Source organism: Euleptes europaea, chromosome 18 (assembly GCF_029931775.1).
Source record: "Euleptes europaea isolate rEulEur1 chromosome 18, rEulEur1.hap1, whole genome shotgun sequence".
NCBI classification, from domain to species: domain Eukaryota; kingdom Metazoa; phylum Chordata; class Lepidosauria; order Squamata; family Sphaerodactylidae; genus Euleptes; species Euleptes europaea.
Window position 1 is genome coordinate 19747768 of NC_079329.1, and position 14939 is coordinate 19762706.

The 14939-nt window shown below is 42.0% G+C and overlaps 2 protein-coding genes across 2 annotated transcripts; both read right to left on the reverse strand.

The window, feature by feature from the left end:
* Positions 1-4089: 4089 nt before the first annotated feature.
* LOC130491002 (olfactory receptor 5A2-like) lies at positions 4090-5046 on the reverse strand. Its single transcript, XM_056864827.1, has one exon. The coding sequence runs from the start codon at positions 5044-5046 to the stop codon at positions 4090-4092; it is 957 nt and encodes a 318-aa protein (XP_056720805.1).
* A 5776-nt stretch (positions 5047-10822) lies between these two features.
* Positions 10823-11779, reverse strand: LOC130490209 (olfactory receptor 11A1-like). The gene has a single exon (XM_056864034.1). The coding sequence runs from the start codon at positions 11777-11779 to the stop codon at positions 10823-10825; it is 957 nt and encodes a 318-aa protein (XP_056720012.1).
* Positions 11780-14939: the final 3160 nt, after the last annotated feature.

The window sequence follows — 14939 nt, forward strand, 5'->3', positions numbered from 1 at the left end:
CGTGAATTGTCACATGAAACCTTTGTTGTGTTGAAGCCTCAACTCTCTTTTTTCCCTTATATAAATCTGAGTGAAAAAGGCTGACTTACCAAGAAACAAGTCTGGCCGTTTAGGTTGTGGATTCTAAGGTCCTGCTGGTATATAGATCTCACACCTCAAGAAGTCAACATGAAGAGTGACACTAGAGGCTACAGAAACCAGTCTGAATAATCTGAGTGGTTACAAAATACATCCCACCTTCTTCCAGTTTTATCCACTTTCAAAGGAGTGTAAACCCCTTATGTAGTTATTAACTTTGTTATTTCCTGGTGGAAGACAACATCTCCCTAGATATTTTGTACACAGGAGAACAATAAAACTATTTTAAACACAAGAAAAACAATGCTTCCTTAAGGGTGAAGGGAGGAATGAAAACAATATGGTTTCTATTTTATATTGTGTTGTATCTTATCAAGATAAGTGGGCTTCTTCCGATCCAAGTTAACTACTTGATGTAATTTGGACAGGGCAGATTTCAGGTTGGGGGTAGGGCTGAGCAAGATGCCTGGCGGTGTTCTCCCCCAGTACCACCAATGGTTATTCATATAGGCGTATAGCAAAACTAGGGTATTTTTTAGGTTTGGGTTTAATAGAACCGAATTTTTTTCGAAAAAGCCGGATCGCAATATAGACATTTTTTTGATATTCAAAATGTTGCAGTTTATGAAACCTGAACCTGAAACATACATGGCACAGAGCTAAACTCTGGGTTCAACCAAGCCCAGCTTTTAGTTCTGCGCCGCCTGCTGCCTCCAAAGTCCACATGGACTTTGGAGATGGCACAGCCAGCAGGTAAATGAGGGGGAAAGGGAAGGAAGGGGAATGGAGGTTCAAAAAATGGCGGCAGGGCCAAAGTAGCACCAAATAATTCTGGGAAAGTTCGGCATTATTCAGGATCCACTCTTCCACTCCCTTGAATTGCTGCCACTTTTTCTGGTGTACCCCCCCCCAATACTGATAAGGCATTTTTCAGGGAGTTTTCAGTTCGGCTTTGGCCTAAAGCACACCCATAGTATGACATTGTCAATGGACTGTCAAGGTTTTACTGAGTATGCCAAAAACAATGGCCACCTCCAACCACCATATTGTACCTTTTATCGCACCCCCACAAACACCTGATTCTGTATACAGCGTAACATGGTATGCTAGCTTGCCTACAGCAAACCAAGATCTTTTACTTAAAGTGGTGGCTGTGAGTAGCAAGTCTTCAGTAGGAAAAGGATGACAGAGAACTGATTTAAAAGGAATATAGAGTTTACTGAGGGATTTGGTACAATTGAGGGGGGGGGGATTATCCTAAGCAAATATTAGAGGTACTAAAGCACAAACACATTCCTTATCCCAATTAATATAGCAACAACAACCAAACATTCAGCAGAGCTAATCCGATTTGGAGCAGGAGTTAATCTTTTAATTTAAGGTGTGGGGAAAATGGGGAATAGAAGAAAAGAAAAGTGAAAGCAGTCAGAACAGAGGTGTCCCAATGAGAGATGAGCAAAGTGCATGCTCTCTACGTGGTGCAAATGTGGTTTGGAAAATAAGGGGGGTGGATCAAGAGGGAGAGCAAATATTAGCTGTCCGTTGTTGCAAAGAAATCAGACAAAAGAAGGAGGATCCAGTGTGTGTTGGGAGTCTCTGTTGAAGTCCAATTGGTATCCAGGATCAGACTCTCATTGCTGTCTCTAAAGCCAGGCTAGTTAAACTGTTTTTGGCCCACAGCATAAAAGGGGTTCTTTTCAGGAAATAAAGGATTACAACTGAGGATGATGGAATACTTGAGAGTTGGGCAACTAATCAGAAGAAAACTGTAGAACTGGCTAAATGGCACTGGGGAAAGGGCAACAGGAAGGGAATTTTTTGAATAAATTATAACTCAGGAAACAGAACTGGAGACGGATTTGAATTGGAGGTTCCAAAGTGTCACTGGGGATTCAATGTTTAAATCATGTTATTGGTCAGTGATTTCCTATCATGTTAAAGACAATACAGGAGCCCCATGGTGCAGAGAGGTAAGCTGCAGAACTGCAGTCAACGCTCTGCTCATGAGTTTGATCCTGATGGAAGTTGATTTCAGGTAGCCGGCTCAAGGTTGAGCTCAAGGTTGACTCAAGACCTGCATGCTTAAATAATCTGAACATCCATAATTCCATACTGTGGCCAAGGTTGCATGAAGCACTTGGAGAAAAGGCTATGTGCATCATGGTGTTAATTGTGATAGAGACTTGCCATTTCCAACCTTCTTGTTCTGAATACCATCTGAACGAAGATGGTTGACAACAAAATGAAACAACTGTCACTAGATTTCTTCTGCTGGGCTTTTGGGATCTTGGGGTCAACAGTTGTCACAACAGTTGCCGCTGAACGTCATTCCCTTATACAGACATATATGTCCAGAGAATAGTGTTGCCAGGTCCCACGTCACCATTGGCGGGAGGTTTGGGGGTGGAGCCTGAGGAGGGTGGGGTTTGGGGAGGGGAGGGACTTCAATGCCATAGAGTCCAGTTGGCGAAATGGCCATTTTCTCCAGGTGAACTGATCTCCATCGGCTGGAAATCAATTGTAATAGCAGGAGATCTTCAGCTGGTAACTGAAGGCTGGCAATCCTACTGGAGGATGTTATGAGAATTAACTTTCAATCATGTGCTACTAAGTCGTCGTCCCCCCCCCCATTTTCACCGATGTCAGTTGTACTTTAAAGATAATACTTACTTATGTGCATTTTCAACATACTGGTAATTTCCTGGGTGTGCTGAATTAAAATAAATAATCTTGTTGCTGGGTGATGATTTTACCTTGTTCATAACTATTTCTTTTCAATGTGTCCTCCTGTGGAGATAACTGATAACTCATGCTCAAGCTTATTGTTTTCAGTTCACATAACCCATCAAGGCAAAAGATCAAAGAAACTCCAAGCCCAGAATCATACAAGCTGATTGAGGGGGCAGGCAGCATTAGTGGTTGTGCTTTGCCATTTTTGGGATTTGGCTCAGTAATGCCACTACCACCTGTCATGGCATTAACAACTCAGCCCTCTCCAAACTAGGTCAAGAAAAAGGTCCATGTTGATAAGAGAGCATGAGTGTCGGGTGATTTCATAAGTTAACGGTGCATCAGAAACCTTTCTAATGAATTGTAGGTGGACCCCCTTCAAAGGGGACATGTCAATTCGGAGGAAGAGGTCTCAGTGCCCATTCCTGTTGACTTAACCACCAATGAGAGATGGCTTTGGGTTTTAATATAAGCTTTGGATATGGTGTTGGGAGGATAAAAGGGATGGCATTTTGTCAAGGCCGACCCTGCCTTGGTATGTGTAACCAAGCTGAACCTGGGTTTGGTTCAGTTCACTCCCCAGTAATAAACACCATGAAGCAAAAAAAAAAAAAATCAATTTATTGAAGAAATTCAAGAAAAGGTTTTTTTTAACTGATACATATAGTCCAGTGACAGTCAAATGCATAGAAAAATAACAAAAGCTAAACTAGCTTTACTAGAGCCGGCATTAGGGTTGCCAACCTCCAGGTGGTGGCAGGAGATCTGCTATTACAACTGATCTCCAGCCGATAGAGATCAGTTCACCTGGAGAAAATGGCTGCTTTGGCCATTGGACTCTATTGTATTAAAGTCCCTCCTCTCTCCAAACCCCACCTTCCTCAGGCTCCACCCCAAAAACCTCCCGCCAGTGGCGAAGAAGGACCTGGCAACCCTAGCCGGCATGGTGTAGTAGTTAAGAGCATTATAGTACAAAGCTGATTTGCCATTACGCAAGCAAGCAAAAAGAAATACTTTGTGAGAGTAATTTTACTAAAAGTTATTGGCTTGGATCCAGCCAGGGATTTCACTATGTTCTGACCAGTTCCCCTACTTATTACAGCCTCCATCTCAGAGGTCTTTGTCCTTGCAGGTCCCATGATCCCCCATAGAGCATTTTATTTTTGTTTGTTTGTTTGTTTGATGATGGAATGTCCTCCCTTTTTTTGATAGTATAAGGCTGGCTGGATCCAACCACTCCAATGAAAAGTTATTCTTAAAAGAACAAGAGAGAAATTTAATTCATATTCTTTCAAATGCACAAAACTTACCTATAGCCTTTCTGAAAGCTACCTTTACCTCCCTGTTTCTCAGGCTGTATACAAGGGGGTTGAACAAAGGGGTCAAGACTGTGTAGAAAAACGAGAAGACTTTGTTGAGGTCTTGCAGAGCCTCTGTTCTGAGCAACATTTCATCAATTATTATGGAGCTATAGAAAATAGACACCACAGTGAGGTGGGAGGAGCAAGTCGAAAAGGCCTTTTGCCTCCCAGAGGCAGATGGGATTCTCACAATGGCAGATATGATGTAGCCGTATGATGTCAAGGTCAGCAAAAATGGAGGTAGGGAAAACAGAGCAGTTAGAAATAAAGCTACAAGTTCTATGGTATGTGTGTCACTGCAAGAATGTTTTAAGAATGGATCAAAATCACAAAAGAAATGGTTGATTTCAGTGGGACCACAGAAAGTCAGTTGGTGTAGTAAGAATAGAACTATGTCAACAGCCAAGGAACTACTTGCCAAACATCCAGCTACTAGCTGGAGGCACACCTTACCATTCATAAGTACCATATAAAGCAACGGCTTACATATTGCCACATATCTATCGTAAGACATCGCTGCTAGGAGATAACATTCTGTAGCTCCTAAGAAAGCAACAAAGTAATATTGTGTCATGCAGCCTGTGACAGAAATGGTTCCTTGACCCCCATGAAACAAATTAACCAGCATCACAGGAAGGATATTGGAGCTGGAGCAGATCTCCAAGCATGACAAGTTCACCAAGAAGAAGTACATGGGTGTGTGAAGATGGTGGTCAACCACTACTAGCACCACAATGAGGATGTTCCCCACCATGGTCACAATGTAGATCACTAAGAAGAGCAAAAACAGGAGCCACTGCTGATCCCCAAGATCCCCAAAGCCCAGCAGAAGGAATTCATTGACAGTTGTTTTATTCTCTTGTTTTGCTTTTGCCATGCTGGCAGCTCAAACCTGCAAAGGCCTAATAAATTATTTTTTAGTGTGGTAAAAAGCAGTTCATGTAACAATCAGATATTGAAGAAACGAGTGGTAGATAGAGGATTACAGAGCTAAGAGCATTCCTTAGCTCAATGGAAGATCCTGTGTACTTCAGACCCCAACCCACATAGTTTTTGTCGATGCAGGTCCTATGTACTCAAATAGCCTTCTTAGGCAATCCTTTTATGCCAACAGAGAAGCTGCTTGAATCCAACTCTGTGGCATTTCTTCAGATGATCATCAGGTAGCAAATGTTGGGAAAGACCCTTCTCTTTCTGTTCTAGCTGGTTCTTATTTCTGTGATCAATCCACGGCTAGTAACCGAAGTCCTGAGGTTTGTTGGGGGACTGCTAGTTATCTCCACCAAGTGTTACTGAATGGATCCAGCACCTTTAGTGGTGGCATCAGGAGATGGCAATGGAGGAAATACCTGTTCACAATGCCCAGGTGAACCAAGATAATGTCATCTTCATTGGAAGGTGTGATCTTCATTGAATACCCAAAAAAGGCTTGGAATTATTGGGTCTGCATGTGGAACACCAAAAAGTATATGTGAGGAAGATAATTTGGTGAGATGGAGCAGAAAAGTTGGCTGGATCCTGAAAATATAAAAGCAAAACTGATCACTTATGAGCCCCAGAAGAGAAACTCTACAAACACATCCATCTCCTTACCCTTAAGCATCTGGGATCACAGGACCTGCACAGACAGGGGATATAATAAAGAGAGGTGTCAAGCAAGAATTTGTGAAAGCTGACTGGTTCCAACTCAGGGTAACTTCCCCTCAATCATTTTTTCTCTACTTGCACTATTTGAAATCTCAATACCCAACCATGTGTCAGAAGCAGTGGATTCTTTATAGTTCAATCCTAGCCATGCTTACTCCAAAGTCAGTCCTACAGCATTCACAGGCTCTTGCGCTCAAGAAAGTATGCATTACACTATAGGTTTAGTAACTCTTTTTGGATCTGGTTGTGGATCCGACATCTGAAAAGATAACATGAGATGTTCTTGCTCTTGGGGTGTTTAGAGACCCAGAATGCCTGCTCTGATTATTTCCTTTCATATCTTCCTGAAAGCAATTGGTAGTCGACTGCGCTTATCCAACAGTCTACACTAATAGCTCTATATGGAACAACTCCAGTCCCCTTTCATAATTTTCATCTTTCAGAATCAGTATATTTTGGTGTGCTCATAGGGACTGGATACCTTGGTCAACTTATGTCATGGCAATTGCTATTAGAGTCTTACGAGGATTTGCATAGTGCTATTCTGTCTGTTTAATTCACATACACTTGTTTGGATCCAAACCAGCTATTCCACTCAATTTTAACAAATCTTCCTCCTTGTCCCCATCCCATATTGTTTCTTTCTGTGCAGGCCCTATAATCTCCAGCACACTTTTTTGGGATGCTCAAAGCAGACCCCTCCTCAAAGCTGTCTGGATCCCACCTACTGAGTAAAACAGGATACACTCTTTTTCATTACTAAAATTGTGGGTCTTATTTTCATCAGACTCCCTGTTGTTTTACATTTGTGCAAAACAAATGCCCTTATTCATTTTAAAGGACTAGCTTTCATCATTATATCCAAACTCTCTATCATGCCAAATATGCTATGCTCATTGAAATTTTTTTAACCCTAGTATGCGGCTGATTAGATGGCTAGTCATATGGATTGTATTGACCAACACTTTACTTATTAGATGTTTCTTGATATAAAGTGTCATCAACACTTTGTAAACTGCTGTGTAATGTGCTTTGAGTCTCAGTGACAAAGGCAGACTGCAAATACACCCAAAAAATACATTTTCAGAAACATGGAATATACAGGTTCCAGTTGTATAGCTCTTTCCTGTACATCTTCAAATTTGATCATAATTGTAGACTGAAGGGCTAAAAAGTGCAAATGCCAATTGTCACATGTAAACGTTGTTGTGTTGAAGCCTCAACGTTGTCTTTTTCCCTTATACAAATCTGAGTGGAAAAGATTGACTTACCAAAGAAACAGGTCTGGCCGTCTAGGATGTTGTTTCTAAACTCTTGCTGGTATCTAAATCGCAGGCCTCTAGTAGTCAACATGAGGGCTGATACCTGTCTGAACAACCTGAATGTTGCAAACTATATAACTTCTTCTTACAGTCTTTATCGAACTTCAAAGGAGTAAAAACCCCTTATGTAGTTATTAACTTTGTTATTTCTTGGTGGAAGACATCTCCCTAGATATTTGTACACAGGAGGGCAATAAAACTTTTAAACACAAGAAAAACAATGCTTCCTTAAGGGTGGAGGGAAAAATCAAAACAACATGGTTCCTATTTTATAATGTGTCATATATTAGCTAGTTATGGCTTGACCCAACCCAAGTTAACTACTTGATGTATTTTGGACAGGACAGATTCCAGGTTGGGGGTAGAGATCAGCAACATGCCTGGCAGTGTTCTCCCATAGCACCACTAGTGGCTATTCATATAGATGTATAGAAAAAATAGGGTGTGACATAGATAGATAGAAATTTTATTACAGTCAATGACCAGCACAAGTAAAACAGATAAGTTACCAATTTACAGTCATCGAAAAAACATCTGAATAAAACATGCTGGTTCATTAGTTAGTATAATGAATGAACCACTTGGTAAGAAAGGAGAGCACATATAATATAACTGTTTGCCTTCATTTTCAAGACTGTTGGTTAGCACAGCCCCTCCTCTGTCATATGTCAATTGCAGTGGCACAGAATCTAGCAACTGAATACGTTATATCTGAGTTGACATCTTGTAGCAGGGATGACATATGGAACTGTCCAGACTGGCTGGAAGATTTATGAATTAGTGGTGAGATGAACCTTTCTCTGATAGCTGTATAATACTGACAGTGAAAAAGAACATGTTCAAGGGTTTCTGTGTATCCAGAACCACAGGGGCATTTTCTCTCCTCATATGGCAGGATGTGACATAGGATTGTACACCATTTTTCAGTATTTTTGGGGTTTGGGTTTAATAGACCCCCCAAAAAAAATTCAAAAAAGCCAAAAACAGCCAAATGGTAATATTGGCTTGATATTCTAAAATTTGGGGGTTTATAAAACTTGAACCCAAAATATACGTGGCACAGAGCTGAATGCGAGGCTCGGCCAATGATTATTCACATAGGTGTATAGCAAAAATAGGGTATGACAAATAGGGAATGCCAAGTTTTTACTGTGGATACCAAAACCAATGGTCACCACCAACCACCATAGTACCTGTTACCACATTCCCACCCCCACAAATACAGGAATCTGTATTCAGGTTAACATGGGGAATTAGCTAGTGTTTGTGCAGGATGCAGCAAACTGGGATCTTTTACCTAAAGAGGTAGCTGCAAGATTCAAGTCTTCAGTAAGAAATGGACAACAGAGACCTGATTTAAAAGGAATATAGAGTTTATTGAAGGATTTGGTACAGTAGTGGGTTGGTGGGCTTATCCTAAGTATATATTAGATGTACTAAAGCAAAGACACGTTCCTTATCCCAATTAGTATACAAACAACAACCAAACATTCAGCAGAGCTATTCCAATTTGGAGCAAGAGTTAATCTTTGAGCTTAATGGGTACATGTGCGGAAAATGAGGAAAATGGAGAGGAAAAGTGAAAACAGTTGGAACAGAGGTGTCCAGAGCAGAGACCAGCAAAGTGCTTGCAAGTGTGGTTTGGAAAATGACGGGAGGTGGATCAAAAGGGAGAGCAAAGATTAGCTGTCCGATTTTGCGATTAAATCAGTTGAAGAAGGAGGGATCCAGTGTGTGTTGGGAGTCTCTGTTTAAGTTGGTATCCAGGATCAGACTCTCATTACTGGCTCTAAAGCCAAGCTAGTTATACTGTTTTTGGCCCATAGCATAAAAGGGTTTCTTTTCAGGAAACCAAAGATTACGACACAGGATAAAGGAATACTTGAGAGTTGGGCAACTAATCAGATGAAAACTGTAAAACTGATTAAACAGCACTGGAGAAGGGCAACAAGAAGGGAAGTTTTTGAATGACCTGGATTGCAGAACTGGAGACAGTGTTGAATCGGAGGTTCCAAACTGGCACAGGGCATTCAACGTTTGAATCGTGTTATTGGTCAGTGATTTCCTATCATGTAAAAGACAATACAGGAGCCCTGTGGCACAGAGTGGTAAGCATTAGTACTGCAGTCAAAGTTCTGCTCGTGAGTTCGATCCCGACGGAAGGTGGTTTCACATAGCCAGTTCAAGGTTGACTCAGCCTTCCATCCTTCTGAGGTGGGTAAAATGAGTACCTGTCTTGCTGAGAGTAAAGTGTAGATGATTCGGGAAGGCAATGGCAAGCCACTCTGTAGATATAGTCTGCCTAGTAAAGGTCATGATGTGACATCACCCCATGGGTCAGTAATGAACCAGTGTTGCCACAGCGGACTACCTTTACCTTTTAAAAAGACTGTACAGGAAGAGGAATCTTTGTCTTTTAGCCTGGGGCAGCTTAATTGCTGTTGTCCTATTGGCACTTCCTGATTGTTCCCCAAAAGCATTCCTTGGACACTTTTGCTGTGATAGTTGTCCCAGGATCCCCTGCTGTGTTCACTGCTGCAAGGTTCTCTGTGAGACACAAAACACGGCAGTTGCTCTCCACGTTCTTTGTGTGTATTGTGGGACTTGCTCATGGTGTCACTTGCCGTATGTACATTCAGGCTTGGAACAACGGCATACAGATGAAAGGGGGGATCCGGTAACATACCCTTGCAGTTTGGATCAGGGGTGCAAGCAGATTAGGTACAGGTTGATGGCTTTCCCAAACCAAACTAGAAACCAAGGGGTGCATGTTACCTGGTATTTGTATCTGTGCTCATCCCAACACTATCTAAAGCCCACATTAAAAGTCGAAGTCATCTGTAATTGATGGGTAAGTCAACCGGCAGGGACACTGGCAGTTCTATATTGTACATCATCCCTTTGACAGGAAAGCTAAGCTCCTCTCTTCAGACATAAGCACTTAAGAAAAACCCAAAAGTTACAATAAAAAAAATCTTCACTCTCATCTGTCAGCAATGCGGATTCTGTGAACTTTGGCAGATAATGAGAGGGTGGGCAGGAAGGTTTACATCAGTGTTTGGCTCTCGTGGCCCTTTCTTGCATTACCAGGGTCGTGGGATCAGTATGCAATATTTCTCTAGGCCAGATGAGCCAGGGATGCTAGAAGTTTTTTTTTGTTTTTTTTTTGTTTTTTTTGCCATCTTCTGGGCATGGAGTAGGGATCACTGGGGGTGTAGGTGGGAGGTAGTTGTGAATTCTCTGCATTGTGCAGATGACCCTGGAGGTCTCTTCCAACTCTATGAATCTTGATTCTATAAATTTCAACACAAAACTGGGTAGAGAATAATTAAACGGGTCATCTGTAAATTAAATGAATCATTTATGAAGCAAAATGCATTATAGTACAAAGCTGATATTGCCGTTAAAACGTAAGCAAGCAAAAAGAAATACTTTGTAGGAATCATTTTATTAAAAACTGATGGGTTGGATCCAGCCAGTGATTTCACTATGTCCTGTCCAATTCCCCTCCTTATTACAGCCTCCTTCCCACAGGTCTTTGTCCATGCAAGTCCTATGATCCCCAATACAGCCTTTCAGGGGCGAGGGGTAATGGAATTCCCTCCTCCGTTTTGATAGTAAAAAGACTGGTTAGATCCAACCCACTCCATGAAAAGTTATCCTTAAAAGAATGAGAAACTGGACTTATATTCTTCCAAATGCACAAAACCTAGCTACAGGCTTTCTGAAAGCTACCTTTACATCCCTATTTCTCAGGCTGTATATCAGGGGGTTGAACAAAGGGGTCAAGACTGTGTAGAAAAGCGAGAAGACTTTGTTGAGGTCTTGCAGGGCTTCTGTTTCGGGCAACATGTAAGCAATCATTAAGGTGCCATAGAAAATGGACACCACAATGAGATGAGAAGAGCAGGTTGAAAAGGCGTTTTGCCTCCCAGAGGTAGATGGGATTCTCACTATGGCAGATATGATGTAGCTGTACGATGTCAGGGTCATCAAAAATGGGAGGAAGGAAAACAGAGCACCAAGGAACAAAGAAGAAATTTTAACGGTATGTGTGTCACTGCAAGACAGCTTTAAGAATGGATTAAAATCACAAAAGAAATGGTTGATTGCAGTGGGACCACAGAAAGTCAGTTGTTGTATCAAGTACATAATTATGTTGATAGCCATGGAACCACTTACCCAAGATCCAGCTACTAGCAGGAGGCACACCTTTCCATTCATAAGTACCATATAAAGCAATGGATTACATATTGCCACATACCTATCATAAGACATCACTGCTAGGAGATAACATTCTGAAGCTGCCAAGAAGCCAAAAAAGTAATATTGTGTCATGCAGCCTGTGACAGAAATGGTTCCTTGGCCCCCATGAAACAGATTCGCCAGCATCACAGGAAGGATATTGGAGCTGCAGCAGGTCTCCAAGCAGGACAAGTTTCCCAAGAAGAAGTACATGGGCGTGTGAAGGTGGTGGTCAACCACAACCAGCACCACAATGAGGATGTTCGCCACCACGGTCACAATGTAGATCACTAAGAAGAGCAAAAACAGAAGCCACTGCAGATCCCCCAGATCCCCAAAGCCCAGCAGAAGGAATTCAGTGATGGTTGTTTCATTTTCTTGTTCTGCTTTTCTCATGCTGGCAGCTCAGATCTGCAAAGGGTAAAAAAACTGTACTTAATGTGCTGAAAATCAATCTATGTAAAGGACAGGGTTGTAGACAGAAGAAGAAGGTGCTTACAAAGTGCCATAGCTCAGTGACAGATACTGTGGATTCTATCAAGTTCGCTTTTTCACTCAGCCTCATTCAATGATCCGGGGTATTTCAGACGCCAACCCGCATGGCTTTTATCCATGCAGGTCCTATGATCCTGAGGCAGGCCCAGCCTTTTTTAGTTACTCAGATAACCTCCTTGGGCAATCCTTCTATGCCAGCAGAGAAGCTGCTTGATTCCAACCCTATGACATGTATGCAGATGATCATCAGGCAGCAAATCCTCAAAAAGACCTTTCTCTGTTCTAAATTATTCTTTATTTCTGTGATCAATCCCCATCTAGTAATACTAGTCCTGGGGTTTTCTGGGGGTCTGCTTGTTATCTCCACCATTACTGAATGGATCCAGCACCCTTAGTGGGGGCATCAGGACATGGCAATGGAGGCAATACCTGTTCACAATGCCCAGGTGAGCCAACTAAGATAATGTTTACTTCAATGAACCACTGAAGGAAGGAAGGAGTCTGAATTTATATCCCATCTTTCATTCTCAACTTCCACAATGGTAACAACAGATTAAACAAGAATTTAAAAAAACACATAATTTAAAGCACACAACTAAGAAAATAAGTATTAATATGATAAAAGCAATACAAATCCACAGCTTCACCCAATCTCTTCCCCAGAGTTGACAGAATAATTGTGAACCTTGATGTGATTATAACTGCGTGGAAAATCCTTTCACACCCAGCTTTGAAAGATGATAAGTCTCTTTAATGTCCCTTCCTTGTTACTCACTGCATATTAAGAAGTGGTCACAGTGCTGGATTTCCTTACTTACCTCTGTGTTTCTATTCAGGTGGCAGTCCCCTTCCTTTTTCTCATCAGCACCTCCATTCTTCCTGGAAATTTCTTTTCTTTTCAGCTTTGTCACCACCTTATATAATTTATCTGAATGATTCTCTCGACACCCCATTTTTTCCCTCCCTTCCCACAGGAGGTCACAGTCTCTTTCAACATGGCTTCTCTAGTAAACCTTCTAGTGACACGTTTGGGTTCTCAGGTAATGCACAGCAACTATAAGATGATAAACAGCAGTTATACCTTCTGGCTCCAGGGAATACCATACGAACGCAAAGACCTTCAGAGGATGTAAGAAGAAAGGAAAGGCCAACAACAGGAAGCCCTTTCCCCTGCAATTAAATGAATTAATATGAGTTGCAGAAAGTAGCGGGGAAGCACTGCTTTGACCTGCTTTGTGTACAAATCAGATTCCATCTAAAAATGTTTGTTTATGCGTGATGCTTTTTAATTTTAATGTTCTGTGGATTCAGCCATCGGGGTACAGCCTTCTATTCCTTTCACAATTCCATACTGGGGCCACAGTCGCATGAAGCACTTGGAAAAAAGGCTACATATATCCTAAGATTATGTTCATTGTGACGAAGACTTGCCATTTCCAACCCACTTATTCTGGGACCTTCTGAATTAAGATGGCTGACAACCAAATGAAATAACCGTCACTGAATTCCTTCTGCTGGCTTTGGGGACCTTGGGGATCACCAGTTGCTTCTGTTTTGCTCTTCTGAGTGATCGACATTGTGACCATGGTGTGGAACATCTCCATTGTGGTTCTGGTTGTGGTTTACCACCACCTTCACACAAGTAGCTGCTTTGCCACTGAGCTACATCTCTTTATATAGACCAGTGGTTCCCAATGTGGGGCACTTGCCCCACAGGGGGGCAATTTGATTTTTAAGGGGGGCAATTCAAGAATGAGTTATTAACAGTGATTTTTTTTTGCATTTCTTATTGTTCTAGGGGCCTCATATGCAGTATATAAATGTATATTGTGACATACACATTTTTAAAATTAAAATCAGAATGTACATGGCGGTCAGCTGGTGACAATGGAGAGGGGGAAAAGCCCACTAAGAATTATATGTCACGAGGGTGGGGGGGAATCAGGATTTTAGAGATGCTTAGGTGGGGCATGGCCAAAAAAAGGTTGGGAACCACTGATATAGACACATATGTCTAGAGGAAGAAATGAGAATTAAGTTTCAGTAATGTCCTGCTAAGGTTTTTTTTTCTGTTTTCACTGATATTGGTGGTACTTTAAAGATAATACCTGCTTGTGTGTATTTTCAATATATTGGTAATTTCCTGGGTGTGCTGAACTGAAATAAAGCATCTTGTCACAGGGGTAATTTATGCAGAGGAAGTTTGTGTTTGGTTTGCTGCACAGTTTTCTGTTCCAAATTCTCAAACATCATATCCACGAGGGCTCCCCCCCCCCAAGAAATTCCAGGAGTACCTTGTGATTCTGAGCTTCTGAGTCCCTCCCCCTGAAAATGCAGTCTTGTTGCAGTTTACTTGGTGGGAGCGGGTCAGCTCTTAAAGGGACAGTGTGTGCTTTTGTTGAGTATTCCTCCCCACCTTTCTTCAATAGCTGCCATCCAACCTTTGCAGTCTTCTTCAGTGTCTTCCTGCACATTTCATGAAAGTTTAACCCCTTCTTTTGTGCTTTGCTTTGAGGGAAGGGGTTGGATGGGAGGGACAGACACGTGGGAAGGAGAGGCCAAAATGGGCATGGGGAGAGAAACCCGAAGTTAGAGCTATGCATAGAAATGGCAGGAATGTGCATTGCTCTTGCCTCAAAGCTGAATTTAAATTAGTTGTAAAACAGGGTCCTAGAACTGCGGGGGAAGAACGAGGCCAGAGCGAAGTCACTGCAGAAGGTCGGTAAAATCATGAATGATGCAAAGGAAGCCTCAAAGCAGTCCCGCAGGGATTGCGAGCCAAATACCCTTGCATAAATGGCCTGGGAGATTATTTTACCCAATTCATAAATGAGCATATTTCTGCCCCCACTGAACCCACCTTTACAAAACTTGGGGGGTCTCTTAAGAAGGCTTGTCTGAAGCTATGCTGAAAGTTTGGGGGCTGCACCCCCAAAAAAGTGCCCCCTGCAGCCACAGAAATGGAAAAGGGGGGAGGGAAAAGGGGTGGAGCCCATATCTCGGGACCCCCTGACCCAATGTTTACAAAACTTGGGGGGTCTCTTAAGAAGGCTCGTCTGAA